Source organism: Centropristis striata, chromosome 10 (assembly GCF_030273125.1).
Source record: "Centropristis striata isolate RG_2023a ecotype Rhode Island chromosome 10, C.striata_1.0, whole genome shotgun sequence".
Taxonomy (NCBI): Eukaryota; Metazoa; Chordata; class Actinopteri; order Perciformes; family Serranidae; genus Centropristis; species Centropristis striata.
In genome coordinates this window covers 13158233-13176920 of record NC_081526.1, presented here as the reverse complement: position 1 = coordinate 13176920, position 18688 = coordinate 13158233, and the positions used below count along the sequence as shown (strand labels likewise).

General features: G+C 36.9%; 1 protein-coding gene across 1 annotated transcript; it reads left to right on the top strand.

Moving 5' to 3' along the window:
* The first annotated feature begins 360 nt into the window (after nt 1-360).
* On the top strand, nt 361-17672 carry ankrd10b (ankyrin repeat domain 10b). The gene is made up of 6 exons (XM_059342221.1): nt 361-686; nt 2426-2578; nt 3813-3904; nt 13481-13746; nt 14969-15076; nt 17281-17672. The coding sequence occupies exons 1-6, from the start codon at nt 489-491 to the stop codon at nt 17499-17501; spliced, it is 1038 nt and encodes a 345-aa protein (XP_059198204.1). The 5' UTR covers nt 361-488; the 3' UTR covers nt 17502-17672.
* Nucleotides 17673-18688: the final 1016 nt, after the last annotated feature.

Here is an 18688-nt window from a genome sequence, read left to right as displayed (position 1 = left end):
TAGATAATGAATTTACTGTTATATGGTACATTGACGCAAGTAGTTCATATTCCCATCAAAAAAGCGACAATTTGAGTTTTGAGTTTTCTGGGGCAGCTTGTCTGTGCTGCCTTGATTCTTGTTTTTGGAGTTGTTCTGACCCCTGGTGGCCATAAAACCATATATAATCACACACAAAAAGGCCATTCGTACTTACACTGCTGTCCAGAAGGTGGCGACAATGCTCCTACAACCGTTCCTGTGGATGAACAAAAGTGAGGAAGGAGAAATCCAGTGCGCAGTTTGCAGCTCACTCAGGGTTTCTCAAGTTTCACTCCGGCGCGTGCTCTGCCCTGTCTGCTTTGTGTTGTCAGGCAGAAAGACACAGCAGCCAGGGTGGCGCGTGTCCTTATACACATGCACCCCGCCAGCGACCAGAACTAAACAATAGATAGTCTTTTTGTTGTCTGTTTTTTAGTAGCTAGCTAATATTTATCATTTTTGCTACCATGTCGGTGGGTTTGGAGTCTGGATTCTCGAGCGAGGAGGTCTTAAACAGCCGCTTCCCTCTCCATCGGGCATGCAGGGATGGAGATGTCGGTGCCTTGTGCTCCCTCCTTCAGTGCACCTCAAACCCGGCTGACCTGACGGTGGAGGACACCTTCTACGGCTGGACGCCCATACACTGGGCCGCTCATTTCGGAAAGGTAGCTCGCTAAGCTGGGTGTTTTAACTGACGCACACGGTTCTGCTAAATTAACATTTTTTGGTGTCCAGAATATGAGCGCCAACGGTCTCCGGCATTAGCCTCGTCTCGGCCATTTCCTCATGTTTGCCTTAACTGTAAGCTGATGGGACTAAAAAGCAGCAGCCATCGTTAACTGGAGGCAGACAATGGACCATAAACCTTTGATTGATACTGTTCCCTAGCTTACGGGGTTTTTCTTTGTAAGCTATCTATATTCATTACACATTTTAGGAAAAATATACGCTTTGAACATATGTAACGTTAAGATTTTGCGAGTTTACGTCGAGCGGTAACTGTATTAACATTAACTTAATGGCCGTTAAGAGACGTTGACATAGAAACTGGAACGTATTAAGAAAAAATAACGTTCGCTAGTTTAACCCTCTGGAGTCCATCTATTTATTGAAAATACACGTTTTATTTACAGTAATAACTTCATTTATATATGATATGTAGACAAGCTGAGAAAGCCAGTTGAAAGTGCAATCATAGGAGCTTTCACACGGTGTACCATTGGTGTTTCTAGAACATTTATAAAATGTGAATTTTCTTTCTTCAATGAAAACTATTACTATTTTGAATTTACATGCAAATAGACTGTTTTGTAGTTTTATTATTTGTTTATTTTTTTCTGCGGTTTCTGTGTGTATAAATGGGAAAAAAGTACATTTCCATAGACACCTTTGTCTTTTGTTTGTATTTGGGGTTCCTGGCAGCTTTATACTTTGTTAATTAAAAAGAAAAATCTGACTGATAGCCAAGTTTGTGTCGAGGCTGAAAGATGCTAAACAGAGACAGAAATAAATGCATAGGAAGTTGACACATTTGAACCAAAATCTCCTGGACAAAGTTAACGGACGTTCGTTAACTTTACTGACATCATTGAACATTTTGCGGTTAACTTTAAAGGGACAATTCACACAAAAACCAAATATACATATTGTTCCTCTTTCCTGTAGCGATTTTATCAATCAATCAGTCTAGATTATTTTGACTTGAGTTGCCAAATGTTTTGAATCTCGCCTGTAGAGATGTCCGCTAAATCTCGAAAATAATAGAACTAGATGGCACTCAGCTTGTGGTGCTCAAAGCGCCCAAAATACATTTGAAAAAACTAAGCAGTAATGTCTATTTACAGCCATCGTGACCCTGTTAAGATAATCCACAAACCTTTTGTGAAACAAAATAGTTCCTACATGACGCTGTTTACCACAAGATACATTACTTTTATAGCACAACAAGGGAGGAAACGATTTTAAGGTGGACTGTTGGTTTTTAAATTGTATAAAACAATTGATATCTTAACATAACTACTTTTGCTGTGGTTATATTTTTCACCTCTGAAATCTTTTTCGAAAACGTTGCATTGAAAGCCTGTGGCAACTTGCAAGTTCAACTCTTAGACTTAACTGCCCTGGCTGCACCTAAACAATCACACACGTACAAAGATTTGTTTTACACACACTACGCCTTTGGAAGGCGGGGCTACTGTTTGCACATGCCAGCGCCAAGAGTTATGAAAACTCAGACTGAGTCAGACTGTACAATAATGTTGAATTTTTGCCTCCTAACCAGCCACTATATTACACCTGTCTGTACTTGCCCAATGTCTTCCTGGAAAAGCAATGGATGAATAAATCACTCCATACCTTTTATAATCAGTCTGACATCCCATGCATTGCCCTTGTGTCTTCACAGCTGGAGTGTGTGATGCGTCTGGTTCAGGTGGGCTGTGGTGTGAATGCAGTGACCTCCAGGTTTGCACAGACGCCCACTCACATTGCTGCTTTTGGGGGCCACCCTGAGTGCTTGTTATGGCTACTCCAAGCTGGTGCAGACATTAACAGACAGGTATGACCTCAGATTCACACTGAACACATGTCTGCCCATGTACACCACAGGAATTAAACGGTTTAGTTTGGCACTATATAAAGTCACCCAACTTTTCAAGTAAGGTGACAAATATTTTCCTTATCAAAATCAATCAAACAATCAAAATTACTTTATTTATCCCCGAGGGGAAATTCCATTAGTCTGGTAGAATCTCTGAAAGAATTAGACAGCCTGATGGCTGTAGGAGCACAGGATCTTTTGTATCTCTCCGTCCTGCAACAGAGAGAGAGGAGCCGTCGACTGCTGTTTTTTTGGTCCATAAAGGTTTTGTGATGATCAGGGTATTACTATTATGGTCATTTCCCAGAGAGATGTATGTAAACATGATCTTTCATAAAGTATACTGACAATGCTACAAGGAAAATGGCATGTTACAAAGGGACTGTAGACTAAATGTGACTCAACATATAACAAGCCTGAGAGAAATGAGCAGCACAGTGCGAGAGGTTGAGCTTAGACTGATCCCATCTAGGAGGATCACTTTTAAGTGGGGTCACAATCCTCGCACTCTACTGTTGCTATTTACCGTGACCTGATTTTATATTTAGATTATGGTAATCACATTTTCTGCATTTTCTCTCAGACTGCATTTTATTCATGACGTTGTTTCCTCTCCATGTATTTTAATGCAGACTCATGCACTGGGGCTATTTTTCATGCTCCGCTGATCTGCTGAAAGAAATCAGATTAGTAGGTCACGATTACATAACCATTGTCGTCATCATGAAACACATTTCTATCAATTGGCTTTGAATCGGCTCAGCATATGTTGAAATAAACACTAAAACTATGATTTGTGACCTTTTCTCTCTTGGTTTCCTAATATTTTGACATGGCTGGTGTTGAGCAGCAGAATAGCTCAGCATTTTAGCTCGGCCCACATTACTTTGTGGTTAGAGACAGCCTTCTGGTGTATTTTTTTCCCCCTCTTCCATCTGCACTCCTAATGTGTAACTGTTAATGTGTGCGTGGGCGGTGGTGAAAGCTGGTTGAAAAGTTCAGGCCCTGCCCTGCAGAGTTACGCCCTGTTGACGTCTGTTTATTTTAACCTTGGAAAGAGAGGCAGCCAAGGATTGTGTCTTGATTAGAAACATACTTTTATATATTTAGTACCTGAAACGTATGTCTGTCCTTGTGCACAATACAGTCATGCTGTTTTTGTGCATAACTCCAGCCTTTTGTCATCACTCAGGACTATGTGGGCGAGTCGCCCATCCACAAGGCTGCTCGTGCGGGCAGTCTGGAGTGTATCAACGCTCTCTTGATTCAGGGAGCGAAAGCTGAGTAAGTCCTGTGATCAGATCTGTGTCTTCATTTCTTTTCCTCTGTACTATCCAACATCTCAGTTACACCTTTGCAAGGGATTGCCACTAAAATCAAATTGAAGCAGTGATGCACTTTAAATGCTAGATTTAAATACGTCTAGAGTGCTGCAAATAAGGATAAGTCAGAGGATCTACAAATTACATTTACCTTAGTTAGGTCTCAACCTTACTTTTAATTAAATGTTCCATTTGTGAAAATAAGAACTTTTAGCTTATTTGGAAACAGTTTTGATACTATGAGTGTTCTACACATACACAGCCAGAAGGAAGCTGCTCTATTAAATGCTTACTTAACACTAAATCACTTTTGCCTGCATTATATGCATATTTTTCAACAATGCTGGACACATTTGTAAAATTGTAGCACAATTTTAAAGTGAAATGTGCAAAATTATTCTTGTTTTAAAGATCCTTAGAATAAAACACAACCTTGTCCCGTTAATGGTTGTTAAATTCTGGTGTTGAAATAGTACACCAGTGAATTGCGTGAAACATTTATATCTCTTCCTGCAGTGGCTTTTAATAAATAATTGTCTGCAGTTGTTTTTAAAGAGCAAAGCATTTTCATTTAAAATCAGACGTTTACTTAGCTTAAAATCCTATTAATGTTAAGAGAAAAAAATGTAACCGTTCCTTACAACAGTTTGAGCATGAGATGCGTTGTATAATAGTATTAATAGAATTGGTGGCGCTCCCTTGAAAACGTGACACATTAATCCTTGAAATTGTTGTTTATCATTGCAACAATTCACATTAAGTTGTCTTCTTTGTGTAATAATATTGGCTAAGACCTTTTGGGTTTTTAGGAAATTATTTCTAAGTACATTTCATTCACATTCAACAAACACTTTACTACCTTTCTGATTTATGGAAGAGCTCCATTTTAATAAAAGTAGATTATTAGACCAGCACTTGGCTTTGACGTTAATTAACAGCCTTGTAACTCCAGCACAATTATTGCATGTAAAAGAGGACAACTTAATGTAAAGGTTGATAAACTGTTTTTAGTCTAGTAGGCCATATTGCATGATCTTTGTTAAATCTAGAGTGTGGTTTTCTTTGTTAACATTTGTTTTGGTTATTGTCTTACATATACAGCTTGACTGGATGACCAAATGCACATAGCCTCTTTTATCTAAAGTCCTTTTACTGTTAGTATGAAAAGGCTATAATTCTGTTGCATAGAATGAAAATGCATTAAGCATTCATAACTTTTTAAGAGACTGCACAAGAACTGGAAGATCAGACTTCAAATAGTTTTGATTAAACTATTTTTGTCTTTATCATGGTACTTTTTAAAACTAGTACCATTCGACTTAAAGGAAACAAGAAATGCTCTTGGTATTGACAAGATACAAAAAGTAAAATGGATTATAAGATAACCTTTTCTATATTCAGAATATACCCAGCCCAGGCCATCCTGTTTCTTTGTAGTATTTAAGGAAGTGAATAAATAATCCACCTCAGTTGTAGGGCTTAGCCACACCTTTTTATAGTTGGCAGCCTCTTTTGTGCTTTTCCATTTATAGAATACATTCTGTTATTGTTGGTACAGTTGAAGCATGAACAAAGGCAGAAGAGAAACAACCAACCTTTCTTGTTTCTTACATTTAGATCTTGTGAGACCTGAAGGGCGACAAAGAGATTTAAAATGATTGTGTTTCTCTTTGTGCTGCCTTGCACATGTTTACACATAAATTATTTTCCAAAGGTCATGTACGTCAGTCAACTCAGTTAACTGAGCACTTGATTTACCTACTGCCATATTTTATACAAATATGCAAACTTACTACTACCCTTTCATAGTTTCAGAAATCAGACCATGCTTTCTATGGTTAGAGTAACATGTGCTTGAAAGTCTGCATTTAAGGCCAAATCTATAATATTTCAGGAAGCTGACAGTAATTTTTTTGCAGCATATTTTGACCAAAGATTTACCTATTTTAATAAGTTTTCTTTCTCAGCTGAAATGGTGTTTTACTCGCAGTTTCATTTTTTGCAACAAGCTGTATGTCTTTTTTTCTGATGCTATTGACACCCAGAGACCCAAAACAACCAGGGGTTTATAATTAAGAATTTTGTGTTTAGTTTTTATGTTTGTTTTTGTTTTTTTATCCCGAGGTAAAATGGTTCTACCAATCTGAGCTCAGCAAATAATGTCAGCGGTTAAAGTTAATTGGAGAATCTATAGTGAAGTATCGGCTCTACATATAATGGCACTTAAAGGAGGATAGAGGGCATTTGAATTTGCGAACAGACTTTTAAGAGTTTTTGAAACTTTCAGAAAATATATTTTATGCAGTTATGTATTGCGCATCCTGACAGCTTTTTATTAGTCAGTCAGTCATTAGTAGAGTGTAATCCGAGGATATTTGCCCTAAATTGAACCTCCATTTTTCAAGAAACCCCTGGTTGATTTGACTGTTTCAAAAATTTAAAATCAATGTCTTCATGTAGACAGGTAAATGTTTAATTTGTTGTTGATGTTTTGTTATGTGCATTTGGTTATCAGCTGATGAGTAATATTCATGATGAAAATGATATGTGATTTTTTTCCTCCCCTGCAGATTACAGATAATGCATTTAATTCAGTTTTGTGTCAGAATATTTTTTTAACTTATGACAAAGAAATGTATAGAGGCACACTGGGTGGGAATGAGGCTCATGACAAAGTAACTTTAGACTAACTTCAAAATTAAGTTTGTGTCAAATGTCTGTTACCAATAACATTAAAATGTCTCGCTTATAGTTTATTCAAAAAATAAATATGAGGTCTCGCTTAAAAAAAGAAAAAGAATGGCCAAATAATTCTCATGCACTTAAATATGAAAAAACATTATTTGAATTAAAATTGAAACGTTATACTAAATAAAATATCCAGTCAATAAATATTCAATTTGGATTGTTATTTTATTGCTTGCATGGTGTAAGAAATACTAATTACATGAAAATATTGGGAACAAATTTCTGAATTTACATAATCAAAGTCATACAGTACAAGTGCAATACAAATAAAGAAAATCCAGAAGGTGACCGAGTATAAAGTGAGCTGTAGAATTACCTATCACCTAAAACCCATTTTTTCATTTTATTATTTCTTGTAATATTTTATTAAATCAACAATACACAGTAAAGTACAGTATGTATTTTCCTGTAAATTACCCATCATCCAAGCCATCTAAATATTAATCAAAATATATAATACGCCTGGAAAAATAACTTTCAACAGTGGTGCAACACATTGATGATATGGACACTGAACTTTGTGTCAGTAACATTTGAATCCTTGCCCGTATCACAGTTTTATCTTGCTGGAAATCTCCATTGCTAACTACTCACATGTCGAGTTTCTTCTGTCAGGACTCTTGAATAAAGTGCATTCTTCTTCTGATCAAGCACTCTGCATCACCTCGCATCTTCTGTTCTTCTTGAATATACCTCACAGACTACAACTGGCCCTGTGCCTTCACATGCGGAAACAAGCAGGCAGTCGTTGGTCGTTACTCATACACCGTATGCTTGGAGTACATTCTACAACACTTTGCAGCGGTGAATCTTCCAGCTTTTCTTTGCACTGCCATTGTCAGCTTTTTGCTTGTTGAGGAAGAAACAAATAGGTGAAGGTAAACCGCACTAAATGGATCCATCTCTGATTCATTAAGCGGAACTGCAGTTTAGACACCCCTCTCGCCATCTGCTCCCTCCACTGATTCAGCACACTCAGTTTGTCGATTTCCTGCAGAAAAGAGCTGATGCTGAATATTATCACCATTAAAATTAGAGGCCACAGATGATCAATGATCTCCCAACAGCAACTCAAGTTGGACTGTAGGTTGAGTTAGGACATGATACCTCAGATCACTTGTAAATATTTGGATGCTTTTATTGTCCAACATTCTAACTAAATCTTTCACCCTAAGAGGCTTTTTTCGATTTTCACAAAACATTGGTTAAGAAGAACTGCATATGGGATCAACTGGGACTTGGATTTCTTTCAATACTGGCAGCATCATCGTTGGATACATTTTTCTACTTCTTTTGGCCCAACCACCTGTGTCCTTCACACTGGTACTGCTATTGTATATTTACACAAGAATTTTCTTGCACACACTCCTTCCTTGCCTGCACTGGATGGTTCATGACGAAGGGATAAATGTATTTGTGAGGCAGAAGTGGAAGTGTGCTCATCCTCATGTGGTGCTTATCTTTGTCCAATTACAAAGTGAGAAGAACTTTCCATTGGGACAGCAAGAGCTACACATGAATTGTTTCAGACTGAACAGTCCTTGAACAGTCTTACAATCTCAAGAGATCTCCTTTTCACTCTCTTTGGTGACACCTATGGCAATAAGTGGTAATTGCAGGTGTGATTTTGCTTCTCACTTTAACTTGTTCTGTAACTTTCATCGTCTGAAGTCATGGCTCTTTTCTTAGTTTTTTCGGCCATCCTTACTGTTTACTCACAATGCCAGCAGAGACCAGAAAAAAACCCATTACATCGCTTCTCACACAGTGAGCTGAAGAGCAAGTCTTGGTGGAGCAACCTCTGCTGGGTGATGTTCACTAACTGCGCCACTTGTGATTTTTACCCAGGAATGTCACCATAGATTATGCAAATTTTTTTCGTAAATATGCAAATGAAAAGGCTTTCATATTTCTGCTATAGGCTCGGTCACTATTGCGTTAATTCATTACAGACATTTGTTTCAATAAAAATCTTCAAGATTATTCGTGTAATGAAGAAACTGGTGTCATTAACTTTCATCTCTACATTTATTCCTATTTGGACAAAATTATTTTGCTGAAAATAAAATCAATACATGACCTTTGTGTCTAAATTGAAAATTATAGAAAAATAATTTACAGGGTTCAACAATTTTTTTTCTTCACTTGCCTGGTCGGGCAATGAGAGATGTTCTTGCCCAAAGTAAATTTTGTCTGGCCCCTATACAAATTGTTTTGTTTGTTTTTATGGTGGAAAAACAGCTGCCATTTATCTAACTTGCTCTCCGACATGTGGCAAACTGGGCAATAAATAGTTGGAGTAAACTCCTGTTGCTCTGTTTTGCTACAGCTCATAAACTTTGTCCTTACCCATAGCAAGTGTCTGACTGGTACTGCTCATTTGTGACTCTTAACAGATGAGAAGAAAGTGAAGGAGCTCATGTTTTAGCTACTTCCATCATCAGCTCCAGAAGAAAACTTCATAGCAAGTGGTAAAAATGAATTAAGAATTTCTATATTTACTAGCCCGACAAGGCATTTTACCTGCCTCTGGCAAACCTTATTGCTGAGCCCTGCTTTAACTAAAGAACATTTTCCTAAATTAAACATTAAAAATATAATTAAAAAACATTTATCTCGATGGGGCAAAAGTATCTTTACTTAACCTTGTGCAATTTAAGTACAAATCTCTAACATATATTAAATATTTTTTAAATCTAAACAATGCCCACCTTTTTTAAATGTATTAAAATCATCTTAGATATAAAAAAAAATTCAAGAAATAACCCTTTTCTAATTTCTAACAAGTTTCTTCATCCAAAAGAGGTTTGTATTATTTGTCATGAGCCTCACAGTGTTAAGGTGGTCCATTAGAGAGCTAGCAGTAGGTAGGAATGTGTTTAGAGGTTGCCGGTGATGAGAGTAGTGCAGAGACTGAGGCTAAGAGCAGCTGAGTGAGATTGGTTAGATTTGCATACCATCATGTACTGAACTGTGTAATGCTAACAATCATCTTGTTGCAATGGTTATTCACTGTCATTTCACTGTACCAAATATTTTACTTCATACACAGAAATGTTTTATTTTGTATGTCACAGTATTAACCCTATACAATATCATAGTCTGTTTTGACATCTAATCTTTGTCACCTTTTCCTTTATGAAAGTGACAATAAGTTTCAAAAAAAGTTTTCTATACTGAAACAGAACCGTACGTCTTAATGTTTTGCAGCCATTGAATTGGAAATGACTTGGTTTTTTCAAGTAATCCTAGAAAGGGGAAGAATAGACACTGCTGAGTCTGCCCCGTTCCCTGGGATAGCCGCACTGTTGTGGCATTGAGTGTTCTCACTATCGCTTCCTATCTACACACTGGCAAACTGTTGAGGTATTTCTTGCGGTGATTGGTTTTAATGCTAGGTTTTTATGAATCAAAACTAAAGTTTTAGACCTGCATGCTTTGCTTATTATCCATGATTGTTCCTGTATCTAGTATTTTTGTTTTTATTTTATGATTTTGTTTTTTATTTTGTGAACTAACCATAGGAGCCCTTTATATGGACAGGTTTAATCACGTGAGTCCCATGTCAACATGTAGCATGATAATAGGCTGCCTCTGGAAGGTTAGACGATAGTTAGAGAAGATGCATATTGTGTGCTTAGGACCGAAAAGCAAAGCATACCAGGCATTTACAAAGAATTAACGCTTCCTTTTTTAAATTTCCATACCAAACCTGGGTTAATTAGTGTGCTCTGTTATCCATGTTTTGGATAGGTGCTTACTGTAGATGTCAGGTCTCACTAAAGGAATACTGTTAGGATATTGTAAAGGGATTATTAGCTTTACAATTGTTAGGGGTCATCTAAGTAGAGTTTGCAATGTTGAGTTAATAAAAAAAAAAGTTAATTATTATTTCCATCTCATTTGGGCAGAATTTGTGTGCTCTATTTCTGTCCTATTTCAGGCTGTCTAGTTTATCTTTTTATAGATCCAAAACATAAAAAGTGTTTCATAACATCTGCTGTTGTAATGCTACAGCACTTTTTTTTGGGTCACCTTTACAACAAGGGATAAGCAAACTTGTGGGAGTTATTATGAATTGTTTGTCTTAAAAATAAGATATCATACTCCCTAAAATTAAATAAAGGGTAGGTTTAACAGCCACCCTCAGTGTCAAGTCTTTAAAGCTTGAAAAAAAATGAGAGGGCCGCACACGTGGCTCCAGGGGCTGAAGACTAAACCACTGGACAGCAAGTATGACAAATACTCTGAGCAGCATTTAACATCGAAAGAATTACAACTATGACACTCAGCCAAGGCCAGGCCTGCGCAATGTTAACAAAAGCAAAAAAGTAATTTGTGTAGCTGCACCCTGATCTGCTGGATCTGCTCCAAATTTAATGGGTTCTTTCGTGGCCCATGCAACAGCCTTCCAACAACTTTCATTAAAATTGAGCCATAAGGTTTTTTTCATACTCCATATTTTCACAAAACAACCCGTACTGAAAATAACCTTCCTGGTAAAGGTAGTAAATTAAGTTGACAGTATTATTGATGATGATGATGATGATGATAATGATGATGTTATGTTATTATTGCTTAAAGGATAAGATGACAGTGAATTTCTAAAAATTGACTTTACTTGCAGTAATGTTTCAGTGATTTATTTAAGATTACTCAAGCATTGAAATAAAATGATTTAAAATGAAATTGGAAAAAAGTTTTGAAACAGTTTTAATATCATGACATTTAGATTTATATTCCTTAGAGTGAGACCAATCTATCTACCTAATCATAAAATGGTTGTTAATATAAATGTAATTTTTTGGAATAATCCTTTGGAAGCGTTAATTTTGAAGGGGACGGGTAATGTGCAACAAGTTATTGTGTAATTTTAATTTGTTTTGTTTTTTCAATGTTAAATTCTTATAAAATGTTTTTCATGTGCACTAGCTCTTGAAATGTTTCTTTTTTGCACAACTGTTTAGATTAAAATGCAGAGAACAATTTCTAAACAAAATGAATGACCAAACAGCAGCAGTGTGCTTTAAATTCATTTAAACAATGTGTGGAAGTCAATATCACTTGGTTCGAACTTAACAATATAAAGTTAATTAGAAAAGAATAAACAAAGTGTTTAATTATACAGTTCCTAAAGCAGCCAGCAAGTATGGAAGTGCATTGATATGTTTATATAAAATAGCCTGTGGATGGTAAAGTTTTCAAAGTTGTTTCTATTGCATTTTTTATAGTAAATGTGAGCTTGGATTTGGGCCAGAGTCCCAATTCTTTGACAAAGACGTGCCTGTCTGCTTAGAGAACTCATTTTGCAATTTGATGACATTTAGTCCAGAACAAGTGCAGTATTGTTGTGTAATTGCCCAATGGACAGGAGAGAAATTCTCATCATTAAGCTGAAAGGCCCCTATTGGGTGGAGGAAGACTGGCATTTGTTGTTTGCACGATAATTCCACAGCAGAAGATTTAATGTGTTTATATCTGGCAGTTTATTCACTAAATAACTGCAGCAGCAACATTCAGATATACATTTGCAAAACAAATCCAATCTTAATTAAAGTACTGTTACTTACTCACATTATTAAGACTAGTTGTCTGTCATGGTTTTATTTTCCTAGTGAAATTGCTTCCATACTAGAACGCCAAAAATTTGAAACTTATGACACAACACTGTTTGCTCATTCATTAATGAACTCAGAAAAAAATTCTTGTTCCTGCTGCAACTGGATCTGATTAACACAACTGTATGTAGTGCAATTACTGATTGTAGAGTTATGAATGGTGGTACAAAGACCTCTTAGAGTAGTGCAACTATTTTTTTCTTATTTTATATTCTCTCCATCTTTCTTGAAACATCATTAAGATGAGGTCTTTACAGCTTCATGTGCCCAAGAGAAGACGTCTGGATTTCTTATGGTTGAAGATTGTAGTTTTTCCTTGATTCGTTGAAGTGGATCTTGTGGAGTTTCCTCTGAAGATTGAACTTGTTTCCTGACATCCTTTTGGAAGACAGCTTGTACTTGTCTCGGAGCAGTTCTATGATCTTGCTTGTCTTTGCTGATGCATCACTTTTCAAAAAAATAATGTAGCTTTTTTCCACTTTACGCACACACTACTTACATGCACATGCGCACGACTCCAGGTTTTTTTTTGTAGCTTAAATTTGGTTCATGGCTACATCATTGGCTTGAATTTGGATGCAGTTTTGCCGAGCTACTTGAGTGGTATCAACAGTGGAAATGCAAGATGACGGCGGCCTTTCACCTTCTGCAAAATCCTCCTTGATGTCTCATTTCTCCTGCAGACAAGATGAAGCTCTTTCCATCAACTAAAGAAGTTATTCTTTGGATTCAATGGATGATCTGATCAAATTTTCTTTGTCATCCTTTCCAGTTTTTCGGATTATTTCAGGTTCTCATTAAAATAAACGGGTGCATACCTACACTTGGCTTAATCACGTCCTTCTGCAGCAGACATGTTTCCTTAATTATTGGGAAACTATCAAGATTTAAGTTCAATGGAAGATGCAAATGATCCAAAAGGATCAGTCGTCATCCTCATGAGAGATGACGAAGAGGATGTGAGAGGATAGAGCAGCACAGGCTATTTCTATACATCTGTGTCTGTCTGTGTGTGTGTGTGTGTGTGTGTGTGTGTGTGAATACATGCTTAATGAGTGTGTATGTGTGTGTGCCTGTGTGTGGGCGCTTGGGCGTGTCTTATTTTGTTTGTTTTTTTGTGTAAATCAAACGTACATTGAGTGTCTCTAACACTCCTCTTTCTCGTTGTGCAGTATGAGGAATGCCAGTGGGCTGACTGCTGCTGACCTGGCCCACGCCCAGGGATTCCAGGAGTGTGCTGAGATTCTCTCCAATGCCCAGAACTTCCAACAAAACATGGCTCAGTCCCATAACGGGGCTTTTCTGAATGGCATGACCCAGAATGGGGGCCACGCTCGCCCCACTATCCAGGGACGCAGCTTCTTGAATGGCGTGCCCAACAGAAAGAGGTCGTTCGATGGCATGGAAGCAAACACAGTGAAGAAGGCTAGACCTAACGGTAGGTCACTAAGCTCAGCAAATCTGTTTCAAGTTACTTATAGATTTCAATTTTTTTTCCAGGTCTTTTGAAAGGAAAAATGGCATCAGTAAGCTCCAACTGGAACATCTATTCTTAGTTTAGACTGCTGCACATGCAGTAATGCTGGACAAAATTACCAAACATGGCACCTTAAGAGAAATACACAGTAGTTTTTAACACTGTCAAGACTGCCCGACGTGGGATCTGTATGTGTCTTCATATTAAAAAAAGGATAGACTGGCACAAAATGTACCCTATATGTACACTGTAAATAATCCAGTCTGTAGCTATAATCATACAGCCCCACTTTACACCACTGTTGCTTATTTTAGCGTCAGGCATCTGTTACTTAAATTGGGACTTGAAGAAACTTGGGCAAGAGATTTTTTTAGATTTGGAGCTTTGATTGTAAATAGTAAAACGTTCATATTCAGGAATGGGTGCTTACTGTTTGTAAACACAACACTGAAACTTGGCCCCTCCTCCCTGGCATAAAAACAGTGGAAGCAAACATCAGATTTACTTGGGTTTCGGAACATGTTTTGCCTACTATATGTTTTGCCTCAACATGTTTTAATTCTTTTGGTTCTGTATCCGATATTTTCGTTGCTCCGTGCACAAATGGTGACAACCAGAATGTCACAAACAGCAAAATGAAAATAAAAGAGATAATAAGGGCAGAGGACAGGATCTCTGCAGAAATGGGAAGTACCATAAACTTTTAGTGGGTCAGAGGTGATAATTGAGTAGGTTACTTTTGTATGAGTCTATTTGTTGTTTTTTAAGGAAAATGTAACATTGTTTACCTCTTAAATATGGAATAGTAGGAATATATATCATGAAATATGCATGAATTAAAAAATACTCCTTAATTCTTCAAATAAACTAGTGTGTTTAATCTACACACATCACTCATGTAAACCAAAAATGTTTTAAAACTTGAAATGAAATGATCACATATTTTATATTCGTAAAATAAATTGTTACTTTTGGATTTATGACAACTATTTAGATGTAACGATAAAAGCTTGGAGTCTGAACATTTTTGGTTTAGGTACCTTAAATGTGCGTGGATTTTACACTTTAAAAAACTGTATGAACCCTGATTGTTGCCTCGTGTTTCTGTCATGTTTGAATTTAACAACAAGGTTATTTTCAAATATTATTTCAAGTGTAATTTTTTTTTTCTTCCTTCTCTTAGGTCTGGGTATGCCACCAGAATTGCTGAATGGGAATGGGCCACTGGGTGGTGCTGGAGAGGCCCATATGGAAAGCATGAGCATGGAGTTGGCAGCGACTGTAACCTCAGGTGGGCCAGGACCCTTTGCATTTGGGCTGAATGGGTTTGCACCACCACAAGGGCCGGGGCCCATGGATCAGTGCGAGGACCAGGGGAGACAGGGCAGGTCGAGCCCTGCAACTAAAGAGCTGGAGGTCATCACGGTGGCTTCCATGCAGACACCTTGTCGCTGCACCAACTCTTATGCCTACCTGTAGAGGGCTTGTGTGTGTGTGTGCAGGCAAATGCTAATTGTTAATCTTGTGTAGTTTTGGTATTGTCTGGCTATGTTTTTTGCACAACACATGCCTAAAGGAATACATTTGTTTTGATTAGGTGGTAAGCTACATTGAAAGATGTATAGCAGTGTGTGTGCTGTATTTCTACTTTTCCATGTATTTAATTATACTCGGGTGGATAAGAGTACTGAGATTTCTTTGTTACACGGTTATATTAATGCATCCGTCCGGTTCTACAGATATTTGTTGTGTTGTCCTTTAATTTTAGGTTCATGAAAAATGGATGAGTTTTGTTTTGCACAATTATAATGCAGTAACCTGCACAAAGCAAACTTATTGGCATTCCCTCCACACAGTAATTTCACCAGTGCAAATGTAGGTCATGTTGGATTTATGGGGAAAAAAAAGTCTTGGTCACTTTTCCAATCAGTCATTGTTGCGTACTAGGGAGTAAACTTCATTACAAATGGGTCAGAAAATGTTTCTTTGCTCTTAAGAAAATACACATGAAGTTTAATATCAAAATAGTGACTGGATGGTTTCCTTTAGTGATGTTTCCCCACCAGTTGAGTTTATTAAATTTGATTGGGTGTACTTAAAGTAATAATGCTCCAATCATTATTCCATTTCTATAGAAATGAGTGCCTGAGCACTCTTCGATATAAAACTAAATTACATTATAAGCTAAAAAAATTCTCCTGATGCTAACTGCTCGCACACATTAGCTGAAGCTGTTTTGTATGAAATAATGATCTTATGCCAAAGCATATCCCAACATGAATGTAGCTCAGTAAGTATAAACGATTCACTGTGCAGCTTTTTGTAGATTGTAGATGTCATGTGCTAAGACATAGTAATCCATAGGCTTGGAGTTTTTCCTCTGTTTTTCCTTTTCGTTAATTTTGGCTGTGTGCTTACTAGATTCTAAAGTATGGTGAATGTTTACTCTTAGTAACGTTTTTTTAGGCAACTAGCAGGGCTTGCACATATGTATGTTATAAAATATTACCCTGTTTGATTTTGAAATTGGTAATTGGCCATTTTACAATCAGTAGTTATGAATAAACAGTACCGCTCAAGAAAGTTTGCATGGATCTGCAAAAAGCCTTATTTCTTGAGCTGTATTGAATAATTAAACAATAACTTAATGTACATTATTTTCAACTTTTATAGCTAACGGTAAGGGAAATTCTGTATTTTATAGTACTTTTTCATGTTGCAGTTGGTTTGTGTTTATTTTGTTCTACATGGCAGAAAGTTTGAGTGTATAGTCATTCAATCTGGAACATCTAATGCTTAGTACTGAGCAGGTTTAGCTTTGTACTTGATTGTGTGAAATCATTAAATGTTGATTCATTTTATAAATGTGACTGGTGGACTTTTTTTTGACGTACTCATGCATCCGTCAAGTCCTGTCCTTATGGTATGATATGGTATTTTTTTGCTGGCCTACAAAATGTGTAAAAATGATTCTTGGATAAATGCAAGGTTTATAAAACTAAAGCCAATTGCTCAAGACTAAAATTCTCTAATTTAAACCATGTATGCTCGTTATGTTGGGTTTTGGCTTATGGCATGCCAACACGTCTGAAAGATTTAAGTTTTACTCTGTGCAGTAGCTTAAATACCACTGGAGACAGAACTAGGTCACCGTGTCATACAGCAGTAACTATGTCAAGGCAACTACAGATCAGGATGTGACCTATCTAAAACTGCAGGTTAAAACATGTGGGCTTGCATAAGGCTCTGGAATGTACTTTGAAATTATTGATCAACTTTTTATGAGGGTTATCAAAAAAACCATCCTGTCTCTTGTGCGTTAATATGCAGTCACATAAAGGCCTCTTATCTTCTTAGTATTTGGCTGCTTATAATGAGTCCCCTTTTATATAGTTGTGCAAAACAATCAATCCAGTGTTTTTGTTTGATTTTGTGTCTCTTTTTCTATACAAATTAATTATATATATGCCCTTTGGCTATTTGTTTCATTTCCAGTGCCAGGTGAGGATTTTACCTTAAAGGGTAACAATCAACCACAGCTTCCATTTGGGTGTGACCAAGCAGCAGATCTCTTCCACAGCCAACTCATCTGCAGTGATTCATCTGAGAACAACAGCACTGCAGGCAGCCAAGTGGAGCACCAGAAGTCCGTGAAAGCAGAGCAGTTGTATGACCATGCCTTCTTCACCACCATGCTTCTTTACCATGGATCCTAAGTTACAAAAAAATCTAGCTGAAAGGCCGTCCTTTTTTTGTCTGAATGTCATATAGGCCTAAACAAGCATTTATTTGCCTTAAAACCATTGACTGGTCCAGTTATTCATAAAAAGTATTTGTTTTGTAAAGGGCAGGCCCATTAATGCGGATGGACTGAAATGTGTAGCTGATTGTTGATTAAAAAGTGGATATTTTTGTTTGTATTGCTAAAGAGAAAATGTTTGTTAAGCTCATTGTTACAGTTTGATTTAGCTGTAAATAGCCTTTTTATGTTATACACTAAACGAACCATCTGTATTGAACCACTGCCAATACTATTTTGTTTCTTTCTCAACTGGAAGTGAAGGGAATCCCTGCCTCTTTTTGTTAATGAAAACAGTGTAACTCCATCCCATGTTGTACTCATTAAGGATTAAAAAAGTTTTGCAAAAGTTGAAATTATCTATTTTATTTTTGGAGTGCTATGTGTAGATAACTTGTTAAATATAGCCTCAACATTGCAATGCAAATTAAATGCATAGAAAGTCGTGGTATTTAAGATATTTTCCAAACCACAAGTCTTTGAACTTCTGTCCCGTTTTATCCCGGATACTGCTCTAAATGGAGCAGCTACAATGGTTTACTTTAAAAAAAAAAACATTTTTTAAACTTTATTAAAACAACATGGTGCAATACAAGACAATACGCCAACAAAACGCCGTCAGGGGGTTTCAACAATACAGAGACAAGCTTTCATACAAAAACATTGTAAAGTGCACATACATTCAAAGCTTTCATGTTGGTAGATTTCTTAATAGACTTAATACATTGTTTGGTTTCATTTTCAAAGACAAAGAGGTTTTTGATTAACGTAACGACATTTATGGATATGCCATTTGGCTAACTGTATCATGAGATTGATGATATAGTATTGTTTTTCTTTTGCAAAAGAAAAGTCGGTGAAACCAAAACGTACATGTTCAAAGCACAGGGACACATGAGGTTCAATCGAAACAGAAATCAGGTTACAAATATCTTCCCATAATATAGTTGAGAAAGGGCAAGACCAAAATAAATGAAAAACATCTTCAGGGTGTCCTTCACAGAAAGAGCAGTTTAAGTCTATGTCTTACAGTGCTGTACTCATAGATGTACTTTGCCAACAGTCACCTGTCACTGGGGGCGACTTTCGTCATAGCTGCGCTGC